Source organism: Anomalospiza imberbis, chromosome 3, assembly GCF_031753505.1.
Source record: "Anomalospiza imberbis isolate Cuckoo-Finch-1a 21T00152 chromosome 3, ASM3175350v1, whole genome shotgun sequence".
In the NCBI taxonomy this organism is placed as follows: Eukaryota; Metazoa; Chordata; class Aves; order Passeriformes; family Viduidae; genus Anomalospiza; species Anomalospiza imberbis.
Genome location: NC_089683.1, coordinates 20966124 through 20986288, shown reverse-complemented (window position 1 = coordinate 20986288; position 20165 = coordinate 20966124). Strand labels below are relative to the sequence as shown.

The 20165-nt window shown below is 36.2% G+C and overlaps 1 protein-coding gene across 25 annotated transcripts in view; it reads right to left on the bottom strand.

Annotated features, from left to right (window-relative positions):
* The window catches only part of DLGAP2 (DLG associated protein 2), a 452231-nt gene that overhangs the window by 136027 nt on the left and 296039 nt on the right, over positions 1 to 20165 (bottom strand). For 11 of the 25 annotated variants that reach the window (XM_068183587.1, XM_068183591.1, XM_068183588.1 and 8 more), the window contains one exon: positions 14025 to 14057. The exons of 8 other annotated variants lie outside the window; for them this stretch is intronic. In XM_068183587.1, the coding sequence (XP_068039688.1) occupies positions 14025 to 14057 (33 nt within the window). Of the gene's footprint in view, positions 1 to 11017; positions 11138 to 14024; positions 14058 to 20165 lie in introns of all 25 variants that reach the window. 6 more of the 25 variants (XM_068183594.1, XM_068183595.1, XM_068183599.1 and 3 more) reach the window with 1 other exon arrangement.

Genomic DNA, 20165 nt, shown 5'->3' with positions numbered 1-20165 from the left:
ATTTAAAATTATCTTTTAGGAAAAAAGCAGTGAAACTGCAAAGCAAAACAATAAGACAACCCAATTCTAGAAGGTACTTACTAACAATATTCTCTACTACCTGGGTAGATTATTTCCAGCCCCAAGCCCCTCCAGGAGACGACTCTTACATGTAGGGACATTAATACATGGGGAGCTCTTATACCACAATGCCTAACAAGTCTGTGAACCCAGCATTGATTCACCATCTGACACATGCCACTGCACCCCCCTGAGACCTGGCCCACAGCTCACCCAGAGCAGAAGGCGCTCAGTGTAGGCTGAGCTGCCCATATTGCTGAGCAATTGGAAGTGTGGAGAGCAGGGCACAAAAGGCAAAGGCCACTGCCCTCCCCTTTCTCACACCCATGTGGGTGCAGGTTGTGGAGATGCTCGTGTCCAGAACTGCAAACTCAGAACTGAGAATTTCCAGCAGCCATTGTCCTGCTGCAGCCTATCCTTCTCTACTGCCTAATTTATGGAAATCAGCTTCCAGAAGTGACCTACTTGCTCTAAGGGAGGCCCTGTCAAGTCAGGGCCCCAGCTATGCTTATACTTATTTCCATGCCAAAGTCTGGTAATAAAAACTCAGGCAAATCAGCAGTGCAGTGCTGAGGGTTGTGGAACTTAGTATCAGTGTTTGAGAACAGTATGAGTTTCATAAACAATCCAGAAGAAAGTTGTATTAAAACTAGTCCAGAATGACTATAGATTTATAAAACTTGGATTTTGTATACTTTTTAGAAATATTAAGAATATAAAGTCTACTATGAAAATGCTTTAATACAGTTATATTTTCTTCTTGTCTTAACATGGCTGAATCTTATCTAGCATTCTTTGCATATCTAGCACTGATGGGAAAATAGGTTTGCTTCAGCTAAGTATGGAGAATATCTCTCACACTAAACACTTCTATTTCAAGAAAAAATAATTTGCTGCATTGTGCAAATTGACTAAGATTTTGGTATTCACATGAGAAAGATCTTGTTCACAAAATGTGCTTTTGTTTCAATAAATAAAAAAGATGCCTTCAAAGACATAAAAAGATTGAAACATTCATATCATTATATCTGTAATTTTTATTGCAGACATGTCTCCTATTACATAACAAATGTGTTAGAGAGGTTTGCAAAAGGTCATGCAAACTGTAGGCAATATTTTAAAGACTAAGCACTGAAAGAGAGAGAAAGAGGACAGAAAAACAGAAAGCTGTGATCTTAAATAGCAAAATAATACACTGTGTAACTTTTTAGAGTATATGAGGAGTGAAAAGTGTAGCATCTATTCATACCAAGAAATTCACTAATATCATTAAAATGCGTGACAATCAACAAACAGCTATAATCCACCTTGACAGAAGTCAGTGCATCAAGCAAATTCTTACTTGAGAGTCCTGTCACTTTCTTAATTGGAACAGCAACCTCATCTTAAATTATGACAACAGGTAACAGAAAAATCAGACCAGAAAGATTGCAGAAATGACTGGAAAATAAATGCAGTTAAAGACAAGTTCCTGGTGACAAAACTTGTTTAATTGAAAGGAATCAGATCATGCAAGGAAAGTTGTTTGTGACACCAGGCAGGAAGGGCTGTAAGCTTTTCTTTTAAAAATAAGTCAGAATATTCTGAGCTAGGACTTTAATATTGCTAGAAAGCTCCATAGATATTAGAGAGTGAGTGTGAATAGGGTTATCCTCATGGTAGACAGGGGAGGGAAATGGCAGAGAAGTGCACCCTTTTCTCAGTCAATGTAAAGTGTCATGGTTCAATTACCTTCAATCTAATTACAATAATGCATATCAGGGGAGGAACTGCCCCCCAGCTCTGTGTAGACCCTAACAGGGAAAACTTGGCTGTCTGAAGGTTACAGTAGAAACAAGTGCAATAGTCAGAACGAGATAGTGTCTCTGTACCAGTGCAGACTGTTGCTCAGGATTATATCTGTATAGGCTCTATTTACATTTGTGATGGTTTGGGCAAAGGTAGAGTTAATTTTTTTCACAGCAACTGGTATGGGGTTGTGTTTTGGATTTGTGCTGTGAACAGAGCTGATGATCCAGGGGTGTTTTTTGTTATTGCTGAGCAGCGCTCACAGAGCCAAGGCCTTTTCTGCTCCTTACCTACCCCCATGCCACCAGTGAGGAAGGTGTGGGTGCACAAGGAGCCTGGAGGGGACACAGCCGGGACAGGGGATCCCAAATGACCCAAGGGATATCTGACATCATATAGTGTCATGACATAAGGCTGGGGGAAGGAGAAGGAAGGCAGGGACATTCAAGAGTGATGCCTGTTGCCTTCACAAGTCAGTGTTACACATGCTGGAGACCTTTCTTGGGGACAGCTCAATGAAGTAGTGAATGAATTCTTTGCCTTATCTGTGTGTTCAGTTTTTGCTTTACCTATTAGCCTGTTTTCATCTCCATACATGAGTTTTCTCACTTTTACCCTTTCAATTCTCTCTCCTTGGAGGGGAGCGAGTGAGTGGCTGTGCTGGCTGGGGTTAAACCATGAGCTTGTATAAATGAAATGGGCCTGGGCTATGACACAGGCCTTGAGGCCAGCTGTCACCACACAGCTCTTGTTTGTACCACTGCAATCCTTCATCCCCTCTTCCACTTCCACTAATAAGATGCCTGCAGCCAAACTGTTTTTTGGGAAAGATGCATTGCCAACCAGAGTCCTTGAAACACACCCAGGCACACACACAGGGAGAGCTCTGGCACTTAACTATGTGGATGGCCACAGGCCAGTGAGGGAGCTCAGATCACAGCCCACCTCAGCTTACTGAGGCAGATGCAGTGACAGGCACTGGGCAATATGGCTCGCTGGACTGGTGCAGCTGGGACTCAGACAAGATGTCAAAAAAGAGATGACCTGGTCCTACAAGAGATGAGGCTGGATAATTATAGACATGGAGAAAAGGAAGGTTTGATCAAAGAAAAATAAGAGGAAAAACCATTTTTTATGACTACTTATATTTCCTTCTGTTACTGTGACAAAAATCCCAGCAATGACCCACCAAATGCTTGAAGGCACACTGTGCAAGTCTTTTGTTAGTTGTTGCCCTGTTTGCCCAAGGAATGTACTTGCTCTCTGTTTTTTTGAGAGCATCACCATATTCCTAAAGAATGGCTTTCATCTTATAATATTCAATTACCTTACTAGGATCACATGCTTAACATAAATGTAAGTGTTCCAGGGAAAATTTCTTTTGCTTAGCTTCTTTCTGATCTCTTGCAGATATTTCTCTGTTTATTTAGCAACTACATAATTTGCTAAAATAATGGGGAAAATATGAGTTTCAAATTCCTGTCTTTGATTTCAAGACAAATATAATGCTTTTCTATTAAGTAAGAAATAAACAGGTACAGTGGATGCAGCTTACTTGATGTGGAAAGTGTTATGAGAATGCAACTAATTCTCTGCAGGAAGAAAACAAATTTTTGGCTATGTTAGTGAGAATGTTTTATAAGATGTAACAGGAAAGGAAGTTTTGGATAAAACTTATGAGGGCTTGGGTTTTATTTCTCAATCCTGTCTTAATATTGAGGGTTTTTTTAAGTCAATTACATCTTGACTTAAAAAAATGATGTAAAGGTGATACTGAAAGAAGGCAGGTAGAGTCTTAATTGCAACATGCAGAATAAACAATGTTTGCTTAAAATGATTTGCATTTTCCTGTAACTATACATATTCAAAACATCGACAATGGATATATAAATTAGATTCAAAGGCTGATAACTTCCTGATTATATTGCAATTCAAAAATTGCCCAGTTAATTATGATGAAAAATATTTCCATGGAATGGGTTGTTATTTCAGCATTTGCTCTTGGGGATTACTGCCCAATATTGTCATTAAAGTAAAGCAAAAACCTGATGGTGGATGAAGTATAAACCTTGTTTTTTAGATAAGATGTCATAAGTATTGTACCTCAAGCACTTACATAAAAATTCGTGAGCTACCATTTCCATAGCAACAGGCAACATAATTTAGCTAAGATAGCTGCTTTCCATTCTAGAGACTTCATTGTCACTGCACTTTATGAAATACAAAAGTATGTCTCCTAAGACTCTAATACAGTAAACAGATAAAATGCTGGAAATGCTGAGGAAGGCATAGATTTTATTACAGATGCAGAACAATGCTTCTTTTTCTTCTCACCTGTATTTTATGGGATTCTCTACCATTTTCAACTCACCACATACAAATCTAGTGCTCCTTGCTGTGCAGGAGATCCAGTGAAAGGCATCTGAAGCTGGCCTTTCATGTTAGTCAGATTCTTTCTGGAATGTGCAGAAGGAGCTTGCCAATTCCTTCTTTCTCTCCTACCTCCTCTCAGTTACCAAAATAAAATTCACTTCAATGCAGAGAGTCAGCACACCATATCTGGGGCACCTGTTAAATCTCATATTGAGCCTACACACAGTTACTAATTTAACACACTGCTGACACACTCCCATAGTTGTAAGTCTTTTGCTTCCCCAATGGTTCTGTGAATCTTGTTATTAATCTGAATCACCTTCAAGTGCTTTTTAAAAACATCTGGCTCCATACTTTTAAATTTTAAAAAAGTCTGTGAAAAAAAATTCAAAATAAGAACTTAAAAACACAGCAGAACTAATATTCTCACTAAAGCTACTCTGAAATTTCCCACTTGAGTAGCTGTGGTCTAAAAGTAAAGATCATGGAGAGCACCATCAATTTCTACCTGCTGGAAGTATAGGAATGCAGTCTGCTATCCTTGCCTTGCAAAGAGTAATGCCTTATACTATTTTCTCAGTGAGGGTGGAAGAATTCCTTTTGAAGGAGAAATCTGATTGATGTCAGCAAGTGAATCACCACCTGTCCATGGGAAATGGATGCTTTTGAAAGCAAGCTATATTGGACACTGCATTTGACAGACTGTAATGAAGGGATGGCTCTGTCTGTGAAGTTCTCCTGAGCTGAGCCCCTGACAAGGACCCTACAGCACTGACCTCCTGACAGATTTTCCTCACTACAAAAATATGCAGAAGGTAAAAAAAAATAAGTTTCTTACTTCACCACTGAGAATTGATGACACATGATATCAGGATGCAAATAATTTATCTGGCTTCTGAGTTATTTTCTCATTTTGGCAAGTGCACTAAAGACAGAAACTGGCACAGGTAGCTGGAAAAGAAGCTGTGATGCTGGAGCACAATCACTTGTCCTATGGGTAGGTTACATTTGTCAGGAGCAATTCAGGGATCAAGAGAAAGATGCAATGTATTCTACTTATGAACTTCACCTAAAGAACATATAAAATGTAAACATGGCAGTTAGCTTCTGTTTTCCACCTACAATGCATAGTTTCTTACAGCCAAAGATCCTGACACAGGGAAATAATCCTCTATTTCTACACCCATCCAAACAAATATGTACAACCTGACTATCATTTAATTCATACAAACTAATTACGTATGATCTAGCACTTTGATGAAGGCCTAAACGTTCAGCTGATAGAAAAAGAAAAAAGCATTACACCTACCAGAGGAATTATTAAAAGGTTATTTTTATCCTGCAGTTCAACATACACAATAAATGAGCATTAGATTATGCTCTGAAATAGTGCATGAGCCTTAATCATCCTACAGGACAAATTCTGTAATCCCCTCTGACAGACTCATAATCACAGCAATAACCAGTTCTTGACCTGTGAGACAGGTTGAGTATTCCTGCCAAACTAACAAGAATAGCAACTTCTCTTTCTGAAAAATTGATTGTTAACCACCAGAACTGTAAAAAGTCATCTCAATATTAATTAACAGTGCCTAGTCTTGCATTAAAATCAAACACACATACACAAGTCACTGATCTTGATAGATAAGTCTTACACAACCACCTCCAAAATTTATGATTATAGGAAACACAGTCATATTCATTCAGAGGTAGAGACAACCAAGGAAAACACCAGCTCCTATTGTCTCTGATCATTATGATCACTTCCTTGGCTGAAATCTGAATAAGGAAACAGTTCTAAAGCTATGTCAAAAATAAAATCTAAATTTTATCAGCAAGTTTACTTTGAAATAGTAAAGACTGCTTATGGCATTTTAGCTTTGAGTGTCATTCATTATTTTCATAAGAACGTATTTATATAGCGGTATGATTTATTATTGTTAAAATCTTATAACAGCAAAGAAATACCCGACTTGTCATCTATGCAATACATAAAACTTCTGGGCAGAATCTGTTGGCTTATAGAAAATAATCCGAACATCTATTCTCCTTGGAAAGTTTTTATAATTCACAACTCCAACTGCTCATTTCAAGAAAAGGAAAAACTGAAGGGTCTGAAATAAATATATATTTCAAAACTATAAATTTAAAAAGCATTCTGAGATGACATTATTTTAGGGAAAATGATATTTGATAAATTAATACCTATAAAAATTAAAACAAAACCAGAAAAAATTAAAAAAAAACTACCTTTTTTTTTTTTTTTGCATACAGCAAACAACTAAAATTCATTAAAAAGTGAAGCTGGACTACTTAATTGGCCACAAGGATAAAAACAGTCATGATTTTTATTGTGTCCTGTAAAGTTTATATATTTATATATATATATTAGAAGAATATGTATTAATATCAACAACTTATTTCATAAAATATTCTAAGTACAACCTTCAGCTGCTACAAGCTGGCCTATACATATAGCCAAGGAGTAATATTGGACGGTACATAGTAACAGTAAATACAAACCCCATCATTACAGTATATTTAATATTTGTGTACTTAAGGAGCTACTACCTGACAAATTAAAAGCATTTTCTATGTCTAGTTGTGAAAATAATGTACATTTAATCCATGCCATCAAAAAGGAAATTAAAGACAGCAGGTTTTAGATGTGGAGTCAAAGCTTGCAAGAAGACAATCTTTGACTACCAACATGGGTGTCCTCTTTTCAATTCAAACATTAAATTATCCTCCTTAAGGATTTGCCTTTGGCTCAAATTCCAGTTTGATATCTTTCTTCAAATGCGTTATTGTGGACTATCAGTTTAAAATATCTGAATATACTTCTTTTCGGAGACTTTAACCTTTCAGAGTCTTCCTTTGACATATTTCTCTTAATATTATGAAGCCCTGCAACAATCTCCTGCAGCATCACAGTCTAAAAACAGAGCTCAGAATAGTTGAATGACAGTTTGGAAAAATTGCTGCCTTAACTGAACATTGAGGATAACTTGACAAACCCAATATCATAAATACTGTAGCCATTGCTGCTTTCAAATAATTACAATTCAGATATTTCTAAAAAGACGTGATTAATTAAAGAAGATTCAAGCCATGACTTCATGCATTTGCAAATCAGAGATACACCATGTAACTCTGTAACTCTGCAGGATCTGGTAGAGTCCAAACATTTTTTTTATTTATTTTAGTTCCTTTAAATTCTGTTTGGTGGTAATGAATGAGGAATATAATTACTCTGATTCATCCTGTACCCTTAACATGAAATACCCCAGAACACTTAAAAACAATAATTAATAAAATATCAAAAAAGAATTAATTAAAAGCACTTTATTAACTAAATTAACTAAAAATTAATCATTAGCTTCACATTAAACAAGATCAAGAATTGTGCAGAACTCATTAAGACTTTGTATAACTTATGTTATATAAATGGCTAAGAAATTACTAGTAGTACCTGCAGTACTTCTACATCAACAGCTCTTCATACAGTTCTTGTTAAACAAGTATGAATCATAGCTGAGAGCCAAAGAAATGAGACAAGTAATCCTAAAGAGTAAAATAAATTCATGTGGCAATGCATCAATACCATATGTCTCTGTGAGACTCCTAAGTTCAAGATTATATAGTTCCTTCACTTCTGAAATTGCCATATTTTCAAGAAAAGTGTATATCCCTTTCATTTTTGCTTTTTGCATATATTTAGGTGGAAACTAAACAAGTGAAAATGAGGCTATAGAAATAAACATTTGAATACAGGAATGAATCACACTGTCAAATTCCTGCATGATTAGGTACTTTCATTTTCTTTCCTATCTTTGTAACTCCATGACTGCATTGCACTCTAGAGCAAGCACACACCAGCACGCCGTGTGTGCCCCAGCTCAGCTGCCCCAGAACACATCTGTATCCCCACACCAGGAAAGGTTTGCTCGGTGACATGCAATTCTCATTGCTCAATGACCCACAAGAGGCAGGTTCTAGAGAAACCCAGACTGAAAACATATGAGCTATTTTGGACCAGGATCCTGAAGGAGCTCAGAAACAAATTAAAAAAAAAAATTAAATCAATTTGAAATAATTTTTAATATCCTACCTGACCCCGTCAAGTACAAATTCCCAGAGCAGCGTTTTCAGGTTGGTACATAATTGTTGGGTTTTTTTTTACCTGCAGCTTCATCTGGAAAACTGATATTTTGAACAGCAGGACTATGCACAGTTACGTCCCAGCTAAGACTCTAAAGGCAAGATAGGGCACACACTAACTTTCTCCTCGTGGTTTTTACTTGAGACAAAAAAGTCAAGGGACAAACATAGTACTGGAAGAAATGAACAGAACTACAAAAGTTATGAATTTGGATAAAATCTGTACTAGAGGAAAACAATAAATGCAAGATAACTTATTTTTAGTTTGTGATTCTGCCCATTCAATTTTACAGAAGCTCAAAAGGAGCTCAGCTGTGAGTGACCTTTTTAGTTTTGTTTTGTTTACCTGCTCATCATACTCCATCCTCTTAACCTTTGATGACTTTCATTTTACATTTTTGTTTACTTTTTTTACCTTTTTTTTTAACTCAGGTTTGTCTTCAGCCTAAGCTGACAGATTTTGCTTTTTTCTGTTACTGAAATTCAGGAGAAAGATTTAAAAAAAAAAACCCTGCAACACTTAGCAGACTCAATTCACTAGCTAAACGTTTCCCCAGATAAAATCAAAATGATAGTTAGCCAAAACCAGCTGCAAAATAGTATTTTCTCCAAATTTGTTCTCTAAAATCTGTCAACTCTAATCAAACAACACTGAACTTTGTTGTCGATACTCTTGAACTAAGTTCCAGTCAGTGTTATTTGTCCTAAGCCATCCAGTCTTCATTTTCAACCCAACCTTACACATACTTTGGGCAAAGGCAGAGAAAAAGGATAAAGATGAGACTTTCTATGCTTCTGACACAAATGCTACAGTAACTGCAATTACTATGGCTGAGAAAACACTCACAGATAAACTTTTATTTCAACCACAATACCCAGTGCTGGTGTACTAAATGAAATGTCCATTTAAATTTTTGACAAAGCAGATCTGTGATTAGGAAAGTGCACAGTTCAACAGGCCTTTAACTGATTAATGAAATGATGCTCATTATATGGACAAAATGTTGTTTCTTTTGGAAAATGAGCAGGTCACTGACCACTACCTTGATCAGATACACCCAGGAATGAGAAATGAGAAGGATATTTTGAGTACATATTTAATTAGCATTTGAGACACTCTTTCTCTAAACACTTCCTACAGGACTGCACATGCAAAGTTCCTACAGTAGCTTGAGCTATTATTCAAAGACCTGAGAGCGCTCATTCCACTTAGGGCTATCTTAGTTTTACTGACAGTGCTGGAGACAGCAGTCTGTTCCCTAGACTACTAAGGGACTTTCAGAAATTAAAACAGAATACTGAAGTTGAAATCAAGCATTACATTGCCAACAGTGAAGAAGTCTTTGAAAAAAATAGTATCTTTGTCCCTGAGGTATTTCAGAAAATCTCAAGCCTATTCAGATGAATTGCAACAGAACAGCATTCATCATTAACACAAAGCAAAAGAAAGTCTGTGGATCTTACTGACCAGTTGGGTACTTTGGGGTGGAAGCAGGGAAAAGAGAAAACACTACATGCTAAAGCTGAATTAAAAGAAAAATCAACAGAGATGCAGAAGGTGCATTTGAATTACCTTCTGTAGATTCCTAGCTCAGGTGGCACCTAACTAATTTTTATGTGATCCAGAACAGGAATTCATAGGTGTGCTTCACAGCCCGTGGAAATCAAAGCAGACAACTGCTATTAACTCTCTTCACCATGGAGCTCCGCTTAGTTAAAGGCACATTTTTAATCTTCTAAGTGAGCTAATACAAGATATTATTTATAGGGATGCAGTCTGAAGAATGCATTTAAATGGGGCTTTAAAGTCTCTAACCTTTATTTCATCCCACTCATTAGTGACATCCTGGCTAATTCCTCTTCTTCTTTGGACTAATTATCACCCTAAACTCAATGCCCACCCAGATTTCACCAGATTGAAACTGCTAGATTTCATATGCTGCTATAAGAGCATTCCCTTCCACCTCAAATCTCATGTTAGCCACATCAAGCTAGGGAAAAAATACTCATTCCTCAACTCAAATGTCAGTTACCTTTCAGGATTACCACTTGGTTTGCTTGACACAGACAATCACTGTAACCTGAACTGTAGCTAAATCCTTAAAAAGGGAGAATTAAGAAGGAAGTGTTATGTACAAATAAAAAAGTAATTTACTTCTATATACAGCATTTACAAAATTCTACATGAATATATTCTCATAGTTTTTGAAAACCAGGGTTTCCTAGGACAGCTATCAGAAAACCAGTCTTACAGTGTGAGCCTTAAACAGTACAATGACTCAAATTTACCAGAACAAAAGTTGAAAGGTATCTTGACTACTGTATAAAAATTTTTAGTAGTCACAGGGGTGATAAAATTGTCATAGTCTATGAAAGAGGCCAGGTTTGCAGATCAAGGCAATAAGTTCATCAGGCCAAGTAGCACAGCTTCTCTGCACAGAGACCTTTCAACAGGTCCCTGCAGTTTGTCATAGACACTTGTTCAGAAAACATACCTGAAGAAGGGGCAATTTTCAGTGTTGCTGACAAAGGCATAGCAAAAGGAAGACTGGCAGCTGAAATTAGACAAATTCAACCTTTCCACAACATTTCAATTTCCTAGCACTAAGGGTAATTAAATATTGGAATGGCTTACCAGGGGAGCTGGTGGACTCGCCATTGCTTGGAGCTTTAGGACGAGATTAGATATCATTGTAAAAGAGATGCTTTAATCCAGCTTCTGGAAGTTCTCAACATGCCCATAACACTTGCAGGTCTGCATTAAGACAATGACTATAATCAAATCTTGTACTTTAGGGTTTCAGCTGATCAACTGCAAGGGTTATAAAGAATTTTTTTTCCCTTCACATAAAAACCAGACAGATACTTTGGTGTGGTTTATATTCTGATCTGTCTCTGAAGTAGCAGAGATTGCAGAAATCTACAGAAAACACAATGGGGCCAGTGGTGATAGGGAAAGTACTTCCTCTTAGCCTGAAATTCACAAAGTAGTCATATCCAAATGGGAACTTGCATGAATTTAAAGTCACCTAGATGGATGCAAACCCCTCCTGCCCTAGAACCTGTGTGATTAGGTCAGTGCAGAGGCAGGTTTGGTCTGTCTTCCCTGCTAAGGGGCTGGCATTAAGTCAGCATTTCACTGACACTGCTCTGTGACTTAAGGAGTCATTCCATACTCTGCTCCTGCAGAGCACTGGCCAGGGGTCAAGAGTAAAACTATTGGATCACCATACCCTTAGAGGACTTGTTAATGAATCCTGCTAGATTAGCTCAAAGGGTGTGCTTTTTTTCAAGGTGAGATAAATAGAAATCTCAAATGGGTTTGTTTTGTGTTTGCTCAGCGTGAGACACAAATCACCTGTTAACACATTTATCTCAGCTAATTAGCTAATTGCTATTAAAGATGCTTAAGTAATACCTTGGTCTCTTCTATCTGCTGAAGGTTAACATACTTCAGCCTAACTAGAATAATCATGTTGACACATAGGTATCAGCATTCACTGTTCTGTGTTTTCCAGCATATATACATAAGCATCCCTTTTGGTTTTTAATTTAGCTACACCTGTAACTATACATTCTGCACTATTTTAGCAGAATACTATAATGACTTGATTATTAAATGTAAGTAAAGCTGAAGGCAAGAAAGAATATTCTGCTACTTTTACCCTTCTATTTGAAAAGAGTATGTCTTAACTCTGTCAAATAAAGCATAAAATGAGAGATGGACCTTCTAGTGATTTCTGTGAGCTGCACAGTAGCATGTTCATATTGTGAGTCTCCAAATAAGTATCTATTTAAGTGAAGTCCACACTAGGCTTTTATACTTACTGCCTGCCTATACAATTCTCCTACATCCCTTTGACGATTTGTTAGATTCCAAGTTATTCCTATCTGTGCTAAATAACGGGCCATTTGATTTGTGCACAGCTACACCTGGAATGTAATGCCGGCATGTAAATCACCTGTCGTGCAATTCAGGACATTTTCCATGCAGAATAAGGATGATTTATCTTTGCCATAATTCTGAAGCATAGGTATCAATATAAGGCTCTGTTGTCAGTATTGCTCATTATGATTATGTTGTCATACTACAAAGTAAGAACGGGACACACCACGACAGCACCATCTAGTAACATAAAATATTCATGCAAAAACAAAAGCAGACTCAACCTTTAAAAAGCAGAGAAAAAAAAAAAGATACACTGATCCTGCTTGTCTCAATGTCTATTTTTGTGACACATGCATATATTTGACAGCACTTGGAAGGATCAAATTTACAAGATGACCCTAATTAAGCAGTATATTATTCCATGGGTATCTTTACTCAAACCAAACCAAAATACTCAGAATAAGAGTTTTCTCATCTGGGATGAAAATACCTAAATCTGCATTTACAGTCTTCTGACTTCTCAAATAGACCTCACTTTTTGTGCTGCTGTATTTAACTACAAATTATTCTGACAGAATCTGTACTCAGATCTGCTCCACACTGCACACAAATTTCATTATAATGAACTTCTAAACTTTTTTGTTATGTTGGTCTTTTTTGATCTGTTTCTTACAGCATACCTAATGCCTACAGTGCAGGAATGCTTGGAAAACCTCAAATGAATCTACTGTCCCATATTTTTTCAATAATTATCTTTAAGGAAAAACTGAAGGAGGAATATTATACTATGCACTAGACACTTTAGAAGCAAATGACATAATAAACAGTAAGATAATTCTAATGAAAAGTATCATCCAAAATTTTTACTAAATCTCTTTGTCATACAAATATTATGCCTTAGTTTTCACAGCCTGTTCAACTGAAGGATTGTCAAGAAAATTTTGAGCACAGAAGGAGTCCACATATTTGCAGCAGAGATTTACTTTATTTCAGAAAGTGCTCATTTATATTCCTTCTGTGCCAAAATCTCTGCACAAGTAACACAGAAGTTCACATGATTACTTAGCATCAAATTCTCTGCTCTTGTGTTTCTGCTAAAAAATTCACAACTCAAAATGTTTGAATTGCATAGTTATAAAGTTCTAAAATTTTTAATTGGATGTACTATTTTAAAATTTGAGTTCCACACAGCAGAAAAAAATGTGCATGTACAGTAGAATCCAGAGGATTAATGTAATTGTGTTATCATTCTTTTTCGATTCTCTACTGAAAATGTTCTTACTATTCAAAACCTCTTTCTTACACACTTCAGTAATAAAACTGATAACTAAGTCTTGTATTTCTTGAATCTTTGCTTTCCTTAAATACTGACTAGTGGGTTTTTTTTTTGCCTGCCTTACAGAATCACATGCAAGTTTGAATAACTTAAAATAACTTAAAATCTTTTCATTAGGACTTGTTTTGGAATGATTCTTCCCTCCCCATGGATTGTTTACATTAATGATATAATAGTTAACATTTAATGCAAATTTTTAATTCTATTCTTTAAACTAGTGCATGTAATAGCTATCTTTTCGTCATTTATCTGAAATCTACAAAAACCCCAATTAATAGTACAACGTTGACACGTAACAAAATGCTGTCAGATGCACACCAAATAAATTTTACAACATCCCTTTCCCCCCACCCTCCAAGAAAACTGAATAAACTGAGTATAAAACAAACAACAATCTAATCTAACTGTCCACTTTACCTGGAAATGCATGCCCTGTTAGAGAATCCAAATCTGAAATTAAAACAGTGAAAAAAATAATCTTTAACACTAATTTAATATTAAAAAGCACAAAAATTCAAAAGCAAATCTGGCACCAAATATCATATTATCATTAATATAAAAATTTAATCATACATATAGAAAAGCAAAACCAGAAAACTTAACATTACATTATGATGGTTTTCTTCTCCATAGTTTTGTAAAGATATAAAATATTATCTAAAGATGAAAGCTTTGAACACTACGAGAAGGTAATTTATTTTACTGTTTAAGACAGACATACCACAATTATATAAGAATTTTACAATGCTTTGCAAGTGAACCTCTGATTTCAGAAACACATATTGAGTATAAACTTTCGTTCTACCTTTGTGCATAAGAATAAATTTAAAAAGTGAAGAATGCTTTTATAAAAAATATTTTAAAAATATTTTCTTTTTTGATCACAACAAATAAGAGACCTAACTTTTTTCTGTTCTACTGTCCACAAATTTTTTTTTCTTTTTTTTTCCCCAATTTATCTGTTTTTAAAAAGGGTAGAGAGCTGGAATTATCCCTGCTGACACTATAAAGCATAAATGAGGGCTTCACTGGTGACTCCCATCTGAAAAGACAGCAGGAAGGCACATCAGTGATGCTGGAGGCATCAGAATGGGCCCTTCTAAATGTGCACTGAGACCAGAACTCGGAATTCCATCTTTGAAGTGCTTTGCTACTTTGGAAATTCCGTGTTCTTAACAAATATTTATTTGGTAACTTTGAGGAGTTACACTATAGCCAGAAGAATAGTGCAGGCTGACAAAGTACAGTCAACACTAGCTGGGATTGCTATTGCACTGCCAAAGTGAAAGGCTAGTTCTCAGACACACATGGCCAAAGAAACCCTTCTTAGACAGTGCTCTGTCACATCATGTCAGTGATGTGAACCCACTTAGAGAACAAGTCCTGTTGCTAGGAGCACTCCCCCAGGTCCCAGTTAGCTCACCAAGGAAGTGTGAGAGCTTCAGGCCCTCCTTCCTCCCTTTCTATGACAAGTGGGATCACAGAGGGGTGCAATGGCTACACTCTCTTGGAAAAACACAACAGATTGTGGCTGACCAATCCACCCTACTATATGTTTATAAGTGAGCTTTCTTGTCATTTTTAGGAATTGATTGCATTTACTAGCAGTGCCTGGAAAAAACTATTTAGTACTGTTTATAAACTACTTAATCTTAAAAAAAAAAAAAAAGAAAAAAAAAAGTGGTTTTCTTATTGCAACAGTCAGCAGATACAAGATTCTAAGTTAATGGTCTACGCTGCAGAAATCCTGAACTTTTTGTAATGCAATAACTAATTCTAAAAGTCATTGGGGAAATATTTACCAATTAACTCCTGGAACTGATGAAGGAACTCTTTAGACAAAAGGAAAATTGTTCTTGGCTCTAATAACTTTTAACAGTTTAACTGAGACATTTGGACTGTGAACCCGCTTAGTTTTGTAAGTGAACACAGAAGAAAACCAACCTAAATTGTGATAAATGCACTAGAGAGAATTGCTTTCTGAAATCCAAATTGCTGAACACAATGAATAAACTAACAATTCCAGTATGTGGTGTCTCAAGCTTTATCATAAACTACAGAGAAAAAAAATGCATCCTTAGTATTTTTTCTTTCAGACTCTAAGAGATAGAAGAATGTTTTTGCCCCCTAGAAGTCCATAAAAACAACACCAAAACCAGATTATGCATAGGTGGAGCATCTAGCTAGGCAGTGACTGCTTCCTGAAAGCACAGAGACAGCATGCAGCTACCTTGCAAATCAGAAGCACCCAAACAATATCTAATACTTGAATTGTCCAAAATGCTGTCACTGTGCACATCCTGTGGCACATCCTGGAACAGCAATAAGGTGTGTGAAAACATCTGTTTTATATCATTAATAAAAATATCCAGATGCAAAACCTGATGATGATCCCCCAAAAAAAAAAAAAAAAAAAAAAAAAAAAAAAAACCAAAAAAAAACAGAAGAGGAAAAAATTCTCTTCTTCTAAAAGCAGTGAAAACATATCTACTCAGATATTGGGATTTTAAAAAATAAAATTTAGAAAAAACCAACCAACAAACCCAAACTAAAACAAAAACTCAAAACAAACAAACAAAAAAAACTGCAACTAATTTCTATCTGAAAAGTTCATGTATATATTGTAACTTACAGCAGAAATCACTATTAAAAATGCTATAGCTGAAAGAAATACAGATAAGGTAATGCAAATTAATTAGGCTCTTGTCCCAGCATAAAACAACACTACTGTGTAATACTTTGTGTTAAGCTTGTGATATAAATTGTGGATGTGTTTATTTTCTTAGAAGTCAGCCTACACTAACTGAAAACAAGGTAGTTTGTCACCCAAGCATGTGTTCTGTGTGAACTGTTAAAGAAAATCTGACCTACTTTGCTAGCTGAAACCATAAGATTTTATGGTATATTGAACCTACAAATCATGATCCCCATGCCCCAATTCCATCATTACATTTCACAAAGAATGATATCAGCTGACACTGCATAGGCAGGCAAGGTAAAGTTTCCCATATAAAGATAAATACCATGTGCAACATTTCCCTGCTAGAGTTCAATACATGAAATTACTGCAGTTATAATGGAATGAAACCTTTGCTGAAACAACTGGAATATTTAGTCTCTGCCATAAGATTTCTTCTACTTTTTCATGGACTTCAAGGGCAACAGAAAAATCATCATTTCCTGTTATCGTTAAGAGCATTTTTCAGTTTCCTTGACTGATTTTCAATTAAGTAAGCCTGAACGGGTGGAATCCAATTTTCCTCTATTCCATTTATTTAGTGAATTGCCCAGAATTGTTGCTATTCCCTTTTATTTTCATACACAAGGCTTCCTAAGCAACAGGAATCTGAGATGAAAGTGGAGTACACAAAAGTAACACACACTTTCATCCCCTTTTTAAAGCAACATAGCTAACATGTCAATATTAGCAGGGAATTATCAAGGAATTTCACTCATGAAATCCAGACCTAATTCATACTAAATGTCATTGATTTAGGTAATAAAACTGGTGATTTGACAATAAATCTGACTTTGAGTTATAATGCAAACCATGATTTTTTAAAAGGAGAATGAGTGTGCACTTTTTAGCAAGCATCATCTCTAGTACACCAAATTTTATTAGCTCAGTGCAAAACAAACGTAGATGGTGCAAGATTTCCATGCCAATAAACTAATTATTTCTTCCTAGAGTTGATTAGCAAAGATGTAGTCCTCTCTGTATCTTGCCTCCAAGGACCATTCTTCCTATTGTACAAACAGTGTTCAGTGCACGATGCAGTGCTCGGCTTTTGACTTCCCCTCTCATGGTACTCCTCGTGCTGTGCTTACAGTACAATATCAAAGCAGTGTATGGCTGCCACTGACATGCACTGGCAGAATGCCAACAACAATGAGTGGAAGGGGTGATTTTTACAGTGCACAGAAAAACACATTTAAGGCGCAGAGGACATTTAAGTCATTTAACATTAAAGGTTCTCCATGGCATTGACAGCAAGATGATACCAAACTATCTCTGGGAGCTAGTACCTGCTTAGAAAGGTTAGAAGAAGCTAATGAATGCTAAATTGTGCTCTCTTGAAGGTACAAGATTTTGCCCTGCTTCCAAGTGTTTTAACAGCGATTGTCAGCAAGAAATATGTGTCTCTGCTTTGCTAAATATCCAGTTAGACTCATTTTATTACAAGCCCCTAACTGGGAAGCAGAACTCAGGAACCCTTGCAGATGTGCACAACACATATACCATGACTTCTACAAAGCTCAAGTCTTCTTTAAACGAGATGAATCAAGTGAAGTCCAGCTGCTCATAATATTTGGAATACAAAGGGCTGGTTGCAAAGAAGAACATGAGGAGTGACATAGAGCTACACTGGCTGAAGATGAAAGATGATTTGCATTAACTAGAAGTTACAGCTGTAGTTTTGACAATCAGGTCAGTGACAACTATTGGCATGAAACTCAGGATTGGATTGGGATTGTGAGTTTGGCTGCACCAAGATTTGAGGGTTAATTTGGTAGTATCCAAACCTAAAGCCAGAGGCTAAAGAAGTAGGTGAACAATTATTTGCATTAGCCTCTAGAGGGGGAGAGTTCCCTTCAGCTCCACAAATTATGTAAATTATTCACTGAAGAAAAGCTTTTTCAGTAGAAGCAACTCTTGTAAAATTCTGTAGCATCAACTTGGGTCTCCTCTACTTATTATCTGTCACTATAATCCTAACCTACTGCAATAAATCTGTTTTCAGAGTCTCTCTTATTTTCATTAATAGGTTATTTGCATTGATTGGCCACCAATCTTTTAAATAGCACAATAATTACAATTTTAATGGAAATGTAAACCTTTTTTGTGATAATTTCCCTGACAAGAAAAAAGAAAGGGAAAAAAAAAAAGAACATAAAGGTTGTACTCAAGAATTCATAACAATGCGGTCATCAGTCACCATCTTACTGCTCACTTGTGCTGGTGCTTGGAATGAATTTTTATTTTTGGAGATAATTAAAAAAAATCCAGCTGAACAGTTAGTTATGAAGAATTATCAATATGACATTCAAAAACCTATTTATTGCTCTGATTGCATTTGATAGTATTAATTTTTTGATAAAAAATTACATCATATTGAGACAGGTAGATTACATTTGTGCTGCTAACCAGGGTATCATTTGACTGCATTCCTTCCTGTGATATCACTAACAGTAAGATCCAAATTTACTTTTCTTCAGTAGAGGTGTTTTCTTGCGAGATATGTGTTTGAGCTTCCATTAGCTCAAATGAAGAAGTAGTTGAAAGTGAGTCAATTAATTGCATTGAAAAGTAGAAATTAAACTTGTACAGAGGAATAGTTAGAACAGCTCTTTCCATTGACAAGATCTCTAATGACTACAGTGCGAGCTTAGACAGCTACATATCTACATAACCTGTAGTGTAGGCAATTGGAGATGAATCTCACCACCAGAATCTTTTAGGAAAATAATCTACATTATATGGGTGTGGATCTGAAAATAAAATTAGAATGATTTAGACATGGAAAAATTGCTGGTTTACAAATGGAAAATTTGATGGTCTCAGATGTCTAAAATGGCTTATTAAAATCAGTTCTGGACAAAAATAAACTTATTTAGTCCTGTCAGCCTCTAGTGCAAAAATTCAATGATCATTTTTCCCCCTCTCTTAAAATCATATGATAATTATACAGGTTGATACTTGCCACTTTATATTTTGCTTTCTGATTTAGGTTATTCCAGGAAGAACTTAATGGCTGCAAACTGAAACTCAAAAGGATCCATCTGAACACCAGGAAACACCTTTCTTTTCAGTCATGAGAGTGACTAAGCGCTGGCATAGGTTGCCCAAGGAGATCATGGGCACATATGGCTATAGTGTAGAGTAGGAAAAAGAAGTGAATTATTCCTGATGAGACAACTGAATTGAGGGAGACAAATTACAAAAAAATATTGATTAGGGAAGCTTTATTAATAAGTCTGGTTTCTGTAAAAGAAAACTTCTGTTATTATTAATAACTGGTAATCATTCACACTGGCCTTTGAAGTCTTTGCACACACAGCTCACCTTGTACTTGCACAGTCACAATTTTCCACAGTGCATGACTGGCAGGCCAACACAAGCAGTATGCACAGAGGCACACGATCATAACAGCACATGGGGGCTCCCAGGTGGTTGCCCAGGAGTCCCTCAAAGGGTCCTTCACTTCATCACATGTACGATGCAGCCTGGCCACATGCGGCAGCAGCATCTACCCTGGCCAACTAAACTGGTTCATTACTTGCTTCTCTTCTTCTAAAACATGTTTTCCTCATTTCTTTACTCTGTCTCACTTTAAAAAAACTGAAGAAAAACACTAAAAAAAAAAAAAAATTCCAGAAACAGTTTTTTCACATTTTGAAAGCCATCATTAATCCATTTTCTTCTGCTGCTGATCTCAAGCAATTGGTCTGCTTCATGCTTCATAGTATAATCATGGCCTCAGGACTGGTTTATCCAAATTCAATGCAGGATTTTACAGAGCATCTTAAAATATGTTGTAGAACCTACAGCTACATACA